The sequence below is a fragment of the Echeneis naucrates genome, chromosome 9, assembly GCF_900963305.1.
Source record: "Echeneis naucrates chromosome 9, fEcheNa1.1, whole genome shotgun sequence".
Classification (NCBI taxonomy): domain Eukaryota; kingdom Metazoa; phylum Chordata; class Actinopteri; order Carangiformes; family Echeneidae; genus Echeneis; species Echeneis naucrates.
Window position 1 is genome coordinate 8,587,253 of NC_042519.1, and position 11,767 is coordinate 8,599,019.

The window sequence follows — 11,767 nt, forward strand, 5'->3', positions numbered from 1 at the left end:
GTATTAGTATCAAATTATTAAATTGCTTTCTTCACTTAAAAAAAAAAGGAAAATAAATAAATATATATAAATATATATATATATATATATATATATTTTTTAAACTTATCAAAGAAAACCAATATTTTTAAGTGAAGACTAATTAATATATATATATTTCTTTGATAAGTTTAAAATTGTTGTTGACTATGATGGTTTTTTTTGGGGGGGGGTTTGTTCTTTTTCATGAAAACATGTGCCAATTAATGGCATGAGGAGTAAATGTGAAAAAGCATTTATAAGCAGTATATAAACATTCAATAACTAGTTTACATACATACTATGAAGAAGCTCTAACCATCTATACACTAGTTGTCATAATGTAGAGAAATACCAACACCTGTGGCCCACCTCCAGATGGTGACATTATTAATTATTAAAAAAAAAAACAATAATAAGCCTTGTCAATACGAACGAGCCTTGTCTTTTACGAACAGAAACATGGCCGCCGGCCCAGCGCCCCGTGCAGTGTCCGCTCCGGACCAGCAGGGGTCAGGACAGACCTGCAGGCCCCAGCCGGTGCTACATGGGGGAGGGGGGTGTTCCGGTAGAGGGCTGGTCGGCTCCGATACGTCGCCGCCGATGTCTGCTCGTGTTGTCCACCGGGTGGAGTTTGGCTACAGTCCGCAAGACAAAGACCAGCGGTGGGCCCCTGAACCGCTGCCGAGACGGAGCTGGCCTCCCCGGGACTGAAGGTCGGTGGACCGTGAGCAGCTTTGCGTTAGCGCCGTGACGGCCTAAGGAAGCCGGCTTATGTTGAAAAAGGTTGGCTCAGCGTTTTAATGTCCACCCGGCCGGCCGTCTGAAGGACTCGGGGCCAGCTAGCAGGGCGAGGCGGGGGACCGGAGACGGCGGTTAGCTTCCACAAGCTAACTTTAGCACGGATTTTAAGGCGTCAGTATAAACCCCCGGCATCGACACTCTGGTCGTGTCGGTGTTTGACTAACATTGTGGGGCTGGGAGGCTGCTAAACCGGCACGGAAAGGCCAGGGAAGAGACGCGTTAGCCCAGTGTTGGTGATCCGGGATGGAGCCCCTCGTTAGCCCTCCTGCTGCATCATCCGGAGGCCTCTAACGTTATCTCCGCGCCGGGCCTGACATGCAAACCTGTCTGCTCCATCTCCGAGATCAGATACACAACCACTCAAAGACGCGTTTAAAGATTAGTGTTGTGTGTTCAGTCTCAGTGTAGCCGCTGTCAGAGGTAACTCCGACGTTGATTCAGACGCCTGTCTTGCAGACGGAGAGGACTCACTGTGTTTCTGTGTGTTTGCAGGTCTGTGTGAGACCAAGCTGCAGTGGCCCCGGATCTTCACCAGACAAGACAGCCACCTGTTGTGCTTCACTGTTTTTGTCTCTTTGGTTGCCTCTCTGTCACTGGAGGGAGGATTCGCTCAAACAACAAACACATCTGAAGCAAGGACAATTTTTTTCCACCACAGCTGCTTTGAAGACTATTTCCCTGTTCCTGGAATTCAACTTCATGCTGTTCATGGTGAAAATAATGAAATTCACGAATATTGCCCAAGAGGGCAATGCTAAGATGGCCTCTTGTACTTGTTTTAGTATGAGGAGAAGCTCTGTCCCTTAGTTATCTTGATGAAGGCCTTTTTCTGACAGTAGATAAAGGGCCAGGAGGTGGAGAGCCATCAGCTCTGACCTCTGGTTTCAACTATTGAATAGCTTCCATCACACTCCTGACTTCAAGATGGAGCTCTTCTTCAGCCCTTTTGACAACTTGGTGTGTATCCTGCTGGGTATCTCCTTCACTGTCTGGTTCACCCTGCTGTTGGTCTTCATCATCGTGCCTGCCATCTTTGGAGTGTCTTTTGGTATTCGACGTCTTTACATGAAAACTTTGTTAAAGATCTTTGAGGTAAGAACTTATTGAAAAATGGCCCAATATGAATCATGCATGTTTACTTGTGGGTTGAAGTTGACGATGGGCTGTAAACACCATACCCTCAACATAAAGAGAGGAGAAGTGTTTCTCCCCATGTCTCTTTATCATCACTCACCAAATATCCTGTTGTTAAACAAACTGTTTCTTCAATGCTTTTGGCTCTCTGCTTCAATGACAACCTTTATTTGCTCTCACTGTAGATCTTTTTTTCTTCCACACCCTTTGAATCAACACAGTGTGTTGATTATAGACAACTCAGAGCAGCTACCTGAATATAATTTCATCTAGTAATATATACAATATAGTTTCTGCTTGTCTTTAGCCTCCAAAAGTGGACATAGTTGTAACTGTCTTGTACACACTACCATGACAGTCACAGAGCAACTATTTATTTGTTATGTAAGTAGAGAAAACTGTGGGGCAGAGCATGCCAGTGAGCTGTACGTATATTGCATGTCCTCAGGGTTGCCTTTTTTCCATTGTAGAAATGAATATAAACCATGGCATGGCACTACTGGATATGTATCTGGTATAACTACGTCTACCTTTGGTGTAGCTTCACTAGTAAAGCTGTCATCACTTTCTAACATATACACTGAGAGCAGGTCTTGTGCCAGAAATAAATGCACAAGTGGGAGATGAGAGATTTTCTCAGCTCATGACTCCACTAGCAACCATGAGCTTCAGAGAAAAGGTCAAAGGGCAGCTATGTTTGTACCTGGTTTGTACCATTTCTCTTAGCATGTTGAGGTTTGTCTTGGGTGTGATAAGGTGTAAGTCAAGGCTTTTTCTAACTCTTATACAAAATGCTTTATATAAAAAAGTCTTCTCTTTCATTTGCAAGTCTAGAACCACATCGCTAATCGGATGGGCCGGCTTAATTTTGTTTTTGTCTTACTAAAGAAAGCAGTTCTATGTGATCCTTCTCACCACTCAAACAATCATGTTCAACTGCTGCTGCATTTTCTGATAACTCAGTAGTACAGCTAGTCACAACATAAACTATCAATAAAATAATTTAATGTGCAGTAATGTTTGTGCCCTGTCAGTCTTGATAGTTGCATAAATGTCTTAAAACTTTTTAACCATTTGTTAGGTTAGGGTGAGTTTGGTAGCCACATATTATATAAAAATGTGTCAGACAAAGAAAGGTTTGGACCAATGTCATAAAAAAGATGTGCATCCATTGATTGAAATATGGAGAAAAACCAGTCACACGCCTTAAAGACATCATGTTTTTTGTTTTGTTTTTTTCTCCTTTGCACGGCGTCTTTAGCCTTGAGGTGCAGGCAAAAACAGTGTATTACTCAACATTTTTGGAATTTGTGACCTTGACTCGACCCTGAATCTATGATCTGTGCAAACATGCAAGTGCAGATGACATTGCTGCGCTGTACGCCAGTCTACTTCTGAACGTGCCATTTTCTTCGGGTTCTAGTTTCAACATTGATAAGAGCAAGCTTGGCATTCTGTGGTATGAAGTGTAGTCTGGTACTGTGCAAATCCAGCGCCTCCCAGTCCATAACTTCCTCATCACTGCTGCTTGTCTTACAGTGAGGAGAACACTATGTCCTTTTCCTACCTCTCAGTGGACATTACCTCTTAGTTATTGTTTTAGTATGAACGTGTGTATAAATCTTTATGCTTTTGATTCACACAATGCATTTTTATTACTTAGTTGTATAAATTATAAGCCATGTGTATTAAAGGCCTCTGTGAATTAAGAATCTCTTTACTCAGCTTTAACAACAGTTTACAAAATAAACAACCAAACACAGAATAGATAGGTTAACAACAGAAAACATCATCAGTCAGCTCTTGTGACTCTGTGACCATAATGAAGAAATTTCTTGTGTTGAAATGAAGAAAGTTAGCTAATAAATCATGTTGCGATATGCAGAAGTTCAGGAAGCAGTGTGGACTGTATTTATTGTGTTTTGGGGCCTTCATGGGTTTTTGTTCCTTTCCTCTAGTGGGCCACACTTAGGATAGAAAGAGGAGCAAAAGAAAAGAATCACCCTCTTTACAAACCCTATTCAAATGGTAAGATGTGCTACCAGTTTGTTTCGACACGCATTCATGCACAGTGAGTTTATTTGTTTCAAAGGCAAGTAATGCTGATATACTGTCTCTGGCTTGTTCAGCAATCATTGCCAGAGAGCCAACCTCCTTGGAGCAGGAGATCAAGGAGATCCGGCGGAGTGGCAGCAACAGAGACTTTGACTCAGCCTCTGAGTTTGAGATGTCTGACATCTTCTATTTTGCGCGGCGGGGAGTGGAGAGCATCATGGATGATGAGGTGACCAAGCGGTTCTCTGCTGAGGAGTTGGAGTCCTGGAATCTACTGACCCGCAGCAACTATAACTTCCACTACATCAGTCTGAGGTTGACCGTCCTCTGGGGGCTGGGCCTGCTGATCCGCTATGGCTTCCTGCTACCTCTCAGGTAGGAGCTGTACTTCCAGTACAGAGTTTGTTTGATTTCAAAAGTGTAACTCTTACATCTCTAAACTCAAGACTCAACATACTGACAAAGGTACAATTTACATTTTAGTTTGATCTCGACAAGTAACTAGTGGTTTAATATGGCAATAATATTGGACAGTGACACTGACGCTTGTGTTGTGTATGTAATATGAAGTTGTGTAATATTGAACGAACAAATGTGTTTCTTCCGCTCTGTTTTTAAGTTTCTCAAAACAGAATTTAAAGTTCAAGATAAATGCCAGTATTTTATTTTATGTAAAACCTCCATGATTATAACCCAGGGCTTCACATTTGATGATGATTGCAGTGCTGCCCCATGAAGAGTTTTTCTTTAAATCCCTCCTTTTGCCTTGTTCTGTTGTAGAAGTCTCCAATATTGAGTCTTCCTCTTGTATTAGCCTTATTTTTCCATTACAATTGTTATGAAAATGTTTTTGACCTGTTTAATGTTGTTGTGGTGTGCAGTAAAGCTGGAAGAAAACTAAAATACTTGGTAATGATGCAAGATATAACGGTGTTCGAGGTGTTCCTACTTTGTAAAAAGTAATTGCACAAATTTTGACACTGCTCCACAACACTACAGAAACTTTAAATGTTTGCACATGTATTGAATATAAATCAGGGAGATCCTTGTCCAGGGTGATCTTAGAGCGGCACAAGGACAGCGACTCAGTACTAAGTCTGGCTGGCTCACTTTTAGGTGCAAGTGGGGAAACGAAGCAGCCCACCACCATTCAGACATGCATCATGGATTCCAGTGTCTTTATAGATTATTCTCTTTTCTGTGCTTGTCCGGTTAAATATTGGCTTGGTTTACCACTTGAATGAAAACCTAACTTGTATAATGCTTTTCTAATCCTTGCCTGATTGAATCAGCATCTTCTCCAACCCTGGATGATTAGTTTATCCAGATTAAGTCGACCTGTCGCTCATAGTAACCACTGCCTAATATTCCCTCCCGCGGGTGATGGACGCGAGTAAAATAGAGCATGATAATTTTATGTGATAAGAACCCCACTCTCCTGGATAACATGAAATTAAATGTGACCGTCCTTAGACAGTTTAAGCACAGAAGGGAACATTTATAGCTTAAATAATTAAGCATCATGCTCTTCTATTTAAATGTCAGTCAAAAGATTACTTAAAAATTGTTCACTTAAAGCATCTAAGTTTATTTTCACTATTTTACATTTGTTGTAAAACTCTGTCGAGGGTGACTTGTAATCTGTCTTTCTGCCTTCGTCCAGGGTAACTCTGGCGTTCACTGGTGTTGGCCTTCTAGTGTTCCTCACTTCTGTTATAGGGCTGCTGCCGAATGGAAGGTACACCTAATGATCAGTTTTTCTGTTTAAATGTATCAAAAATTTCAGTCTGCCTGCTGGGTATTATCATCTACAATATGCCATTTTAACACAGAGTAAATGGTGTTCTTGTGTGCTTCTTGTAGGATGAAAAACTTTCTAAGTGAGAAAGTGCATCTCATGTGCTACAGAATATGTGTTCGAGCTCTGACGGCCATTATAACCTATCACGACAGGTAAAGGACCTACGGTGTTTTCATCTAGACTTCCTGCTATAATATTCATAGCCCCTAACAGACGAGGACAAGTCTGGTAAAGGGAGGATGAGCAACGACCGTATGCAAATACATGAAACAGTTAAGTTATAAATGCAGAGTAATCTAAGTCAGACGCACAACTTGGCACCATTATGTCAAGAGAAATAAAGGAAGCAAAATAATGATCCCTTAAAGACCCATATGAATCAGTCTGCACCATATGGTTTGTTACACAGAACCATCAGGGCAGGCTTTATTGGAAAGTGCTTGGACAAAAACTGGTGCTTTGAAAAGCTATTTGGCAGGTGATTGCATGAACCATCTGTCTATCATATGACAGCGTAGGAAAGCAAACCACAACAGAGTACAATTTGGGAAAATGTGAAAACTAAGTAGCATGTTGGTATTGATTCTTGGTTTATTCTTGCAAGACAAAATTGACTGTTTTGCAGATATCAAGACAGTTGTTTCTCTGTAGCTAATATTAATGTAGTAAACCAGCTGCTTAGCATGGTGAAATTATCACTTCCAATTTTTGCCAGTAGTTTATTTAGATTTCACCATTGAAATAGCACATGTATAAAGCCTCAGATAAAGTCGATTGAAGGGCAGTTGCAAAAATGCAGCAGTGCTCCTCCTGATTATTGGTTTTCAGAGGTCTGATGCTCAGTTGTTTACTGTTGTGGAAGTAAGTAAGCTATTTGGCAAAACATTAAGTGAACATATGTTTCAAGATAAGGCATTTATAGGGCAGGTAAGAACAATTTTAGATTTTTAAGTCATATCTGAATCCAGTGGTATGTAATATAAAAGTCACTGAAATGTTCTCATGGACTCATTATTCTTCTTAAACATGGTCTGCCACACAATCTGTTTTCATGACATTGGAGGCCACCATGAGATTACATAATCATAGATCATTTGACCATTGAGAGGAGAAACCAGGGAGTGTTAACAGTTGCAATGTGAGCACCCTGAGTGCAAGTATGAAAGGGAGGGGGCTCTGGGCTAGACTGTCTACATTCATATTCATTGCAGCAAACATTGTGAGCCTCAGTGCAGCACAAAACTCGGCACGTAGCAGGCTACAGTGGTTTTTAACACAATATATGCATTCATGCAGAGGAATCGAAGGTGGATTGAGCACTGTTATTTTTTGTTTTCATCCAAGTGAATATTTGGTTTATAAGTTAAGGGGGCATTATGTATAAATTTGGCAGAGTGAAAATAACAGAAGTCAGAGCCTTATCAAGAGGATGGCACATGCAACAGGATGTGGAGGAGGAAGCAAATGATTTTTTTCACGCAAACTAAAGTGCACAACAGCTGGTGTTTTTGCTTAGCAACAGCACAAGCTTGGCTGATTTCCTCTTATTCATATCAACACTGATAAAGTACCTGTATGAGATGATGGTCATTGCCATTTGTTGTTGCTGTCTGTATGTCTGGCCAGAGGACTTTTCCTAGCATGTATTCCTTTCTGGTGTGCGGCTAAAAATACACAAGAGACACAGAAAGTTGTGTACGGTCTCTCTGTCTCTATTTAAGATCGTAGCTCTATTTTAGGACTGTAGACTAAGTCCGTTCAAGTCCTACATGCTATGGGGGTCTAACCTTTAACAGAGGCACCAGGGGTAGCTTTATTTTTCACCAGATGACAGGAAGGGGTAGGACCATGTAGAATCATAGTTTGTACATCCGATTGCGTGGCTTTCTCCTTCTGCACTAAAAGTGCATTTCAATAAATGAAACCACTCTCTGGATTTTTGTTTCTGTTCTTGATAATAAATCCTCCAGGATGTACCTTAATGACAAATTAACAGTCTTCCTGTGTCCACTTTGACAGTGAGAATAAACCCAAGAATGGAGGCATCTGTGTCGCCAACCACACATCGCCCATTGATGTCATCATCTTGGCCAGTGATGGCTGCTATGCTATGGTAACAATACTGAGCAGGAAACACTCACACGGGTTGGCAGCTGCTTCTTTGTTGAAATGTATTTCCAAGAAATAATTGATTGGCTATCAACATGAATTAATATGTGTCAGGTTGGCCAAATTCACGGTGGTTTGATGGGGGTCATTCAGAGATCTATGGTCAAGGCCTGTCCGCACATTTGGTTCGAACGCTCAGAAGTCAAAGACAGACATCTAGTGGCCAAAAGGTAGTATTACAGTCTTTGTTTTTATTTAGTTTATTGCTCTTGCACACTTCATTCTGCATTTATTTCCCCATTTTATAACACAATTCCATGTTATTCTGTTCAATTTTGTTTGTCAGTTCTCAAAGTGATGCTTTTGGTAATACCCTCTTGTCTACTTATTACAGATTGAGCGACCATGTAGAAGATAAATCTAAACTGCCCATTCTCATTTTCCCAGAAGGTGAGCTTGTCAAGGGATTGGGACTAGACAAAAACTTTGTAAAATCACAGTCTGTTTTTCTCAAAGAGGCTTTTATTTATTTATCAAAAACTACTTAATCCCCAGGTACCTGCATCAACAACACATCAGTTATGATGTTTAAGAAGGGCAGTTTTGAGATTGGTGCCACAGTCTACCCTGTGGCCATCAAGGTGAGAGTGATGTTTTTATTGCCTGTTACTTTTTTTTTTTTTAATCAATCATTACAACACTTTGTTAAAACCACTGCATTTAATCATTCTGGTGTGTTTGAATCTCACAGTATGATCCTCGATTTGGAGACGCGTTCTGGAATAGCAGCAAATTTGGCATGGTCAACTACCTGTTACGTATGATGAGCAGCTGGGCCATCGTGTGCAGTGTCTGGTACCTCCCCCCTATGTCCAGAGAGGTAAGACAGACTCTTCTTCTAGTTTGATGGCTGAAGTGGTTTTCTATCTTTGGTATTTGACAACCAAATCTACAATGATTCAGTAGCTGTAATACTAGCCTTAGCGTGTGTTCAAGCCCTCACACAATGATTCAGATTTTTGTTATATTCTCCAGGCCCTCCCAATGCTGCTCATTTGTTTCTGTAAATCCATGAAAATTCATACAGCTAGACAATACCACAATTGTTTACTTGACAATAAAAGTATTTATTAAATCAGCTGCAAATGACATGGCTCCATATTTGAATGAAGCTTTTAGCTTTGATGATAGCGTTGTTACAAATGATTTTTATGGCCCCCTGAGTTTACATTTATTTTGATCTTCACCAACAGGAGGGAGAGGATGCTGTCCAGTTTGCCAATCGTGTAAAAGCAGCAATAGCCAGACAAGGGGGGCTGGTCGATCTCTTGTGGTAAGATAATAACCATTCAGCTCAGATGTGCATCATTAATGTTCTAATTGAGATAGAAAGAAAAAATGGCTGTTGTGGAAAAGGCGAATACATCTCTGTTAATGTTCTTATGAATTCGATACCTTACACATCACTGTTAAATGCAAGAAATGTTGTTAGTTAAGCAGACTACATTCTGACTTCACCTTTTTAACTTCAATTCCAGGTTAGCTCATGAGATTAATTATGACCGGCTTCCTTTTTTTAGTGCCCTACTTCATAGGCCCTGATATTTTGCTTTTTGGCCTACTGGAAGTTAAATCAATCAATAGTTGTGTAACGTCACCAAGTACATCTGTGTTTTTCTGCATTGACAAGCAAAAATTAAGACAGATCCAGAATAATCATTTTAATGCCACCAACTGTAATGTAGTGATGAGATGAATTGAACACTTGTGACAGAATGTGAGCTATAGTTCAGAAACATTTGAGTAATAACACTCTAAATGTAATCATGGTGCATTGTTTTTTTTGGGGGGTTTTTTTTTTTTTTTTTTTGATTCAGCAGGACCAGACTATATACTGCCTGTGATATCTGTAGTGCAAGAAACACTGGTACCGCATATTTGATGTGCATTTCATTTCTCTGTTAAGATGAGTGAACTCCATTATTGTCTACTACATCAATAACGATGATGAATGATTTCTCACTGTCTTGCAGGGATGGAGGATTAAAGCGGGGAAAAGTAAAAGATACCTTTAAAGAAGAGCAGCAGAAGTTGTACAGTAAAATGCTGGTGGGCACCCAAGAAGACCGCAGTCGCTCCTGAAGGATCTGTATGGAGGCGGACTGGCTCAGAGATCCACTTGTGCACCTCTGACTAATATGTAGTCAGCAGGACTCACTCTCTTTTGGCGTTCCTGGTCTGGAAAGTTCCCTCTCAGATGTCAACAGCACTCCATTAGGCTTCCTCAGTCACTGCCGCAGCCTGGCATGTTCAGTTTGCATCACTGTTACAGGTCTATTTGAGTCTGCTGTATTCTGTTGGAATAGTTTGACTGAAGCCCCCTCGCTTGCATTAGACATTAATTAAGGCGTGAACAGAAAAGACAATTGTCTTCCTCTGTGGCAGTCTATTGAGGGAAAACTTGTATTATCTACCACTGAGTTCCTGTCTTTGTTTGATGGTTTTCATTTTTATTTTAATGTCATGTTTGTATTGCACTGTGTTAACATTACAGACCTGGGCTGTATAAGAGAGTTATTGTAGATAAAAACTAGTTTGTTCTAAAGCGAAAACCTGTGACTGAGTTGGGGTTTTGCATGACTGGCTTGTGCCCATGCTCTTAGGGCACTTTGTCAGATTTTGTTACATTTCAAATATTTTTATCGGCTTTTTCCAAGAGTTAAAAAAAAACAAAAAAAAACTTGTACTTTAAAGCATTGTGTTTTACATTAAGACCTCCATCAAAACGTGGTCATTATAGGACTTTGTTCCAGTGGAACTCTTCATATGTTTTCTGTTTCCACTGAATGTGTAAACCCTCACATTATGAAGTGGAAATTGTACACCCACAGTTACACTGATGGAGTTTGATGGACTGAGACAAATATTCATGTTCAGCTAATGTGATGAAGGGGTATTAGTTAATTCATTAACAATTTATTTTGGTTGCTTTTAGCATTGTCCCTTTAAGGCCTGTGGCACACAAGTAGCAGCGTAGGTTAATGACCACACCTCACTGAAACAGTTCTAAGGTTATTAGTTAATACATGTTTATCCTAATGCACTCCTTAATAGCCGTCATATTTTCATGGCTTCCTGCAGTGATCATCTTGCTTATTTTAAGTGAACTCTAAAAGCTGTTTGTCTTTATCCCTCCGCCCATCTCCTCCTGCTTAGCAGCGTCTTTTAGGAGGTTTCAAGGAGAGTCAGAGTGGCTCTTAGTTGGGCTGAGGAACATGGTGGGGTTTGGGAACAGGTTTCTTCCTGAGCCATCCAACCCTCTTTCAGTTTGCTGTTATCAGGGATAGTCATTAAGATAATGTCAAAGCTGTTCTTCAGAATAAATGTTCAAGAATGTGACTAAAATGGACTTCAGCATTTTTTGCACACGTGTTTAGCTCTCTGAGGCAGGCACAAATGAGTCTAAAGATTATTACAGGAGCATATGTCAAGATTAAGAGATTTAATCAAAATTTTATTCATTTTAATGCAGCATTAAAGAGTTTGAAGTTAATTTTTTACCAATGAATATAAAAACTAATCCTTAAAACTGTAGCGACATAAACAACAGCAAATATTTCCCAAAATCAAATAATTTTTGCAATTGAATGTTTTTGCTTTAAACTGTCTGTAAAAGCAGTTGCTTTTCTGTGCTATTCTTAACAGGAAGACCTGGACTCTGGTAATATTTCCTGGCTCATATATTCTCTAGCGTATCCCCAAGGTACAATAATTATGTCCAACATGAAGCCTGGAAGCTTTATTTAGAACAATAAATATTTTTGCATTAATGTTCTCAGCTAACTT

The 11,767-nt window shown here is 40.1% G+C and overlaps 1 protein-coding gene across 3 annotated transcripts; it reads left to right on the top strand.

Moving 5' to 3' along the window:
- Window positions 1–606: 606 nt before the first annotated feature.
- On the top strand, window positions 607–10,707 carry LOC115049071 (glycerol-3-phosphate acyltransferase 4). 3 transcript variants are annotated; one of them, XM_029511028.1, is made up of 13 exons: window positions 607–734; window positions 1,315–1,914; window positions 3,915–3,984; window positions 4,086–4,386; window positions 5,675–5,749; window positions 5,875–5,964; window positions 7,832–7,925; window positions 8,036–8,151; window positions 8,316–8,371; window positions 8,477–8,562; window positions 8,673–8,801; window positions 9,175–9,254; window positions 9,955–10,707. In XM_029511028.1, exons 2-13 carry the CDS (start codon window positions 1,747–1,749, stop codon window positions 10,061–10,063), a joined length of 1,374 nt encoding a protein of 457 aa, XP_029366888.1. In that variant the 5' UTR covers window positions 607–734; window positions 1,315–1,746; the 3' UTR covers window positions 10,064–10,707. The 3 variants fall into 3 exon arrangements, with proteins under 3 accessions (XP_029366888.1, XP_029366889.1, XP_029366890.1); XM_029511029.1 differs by having other exon boundaries at window positions 670–804; XM_029511030.1 differs by lacking the exon at window positions 607–734 and adding an exon at window positions 849–1,242.
- Window positions 10,708–11,767: the final 1,060 nt, after the last annotated feature.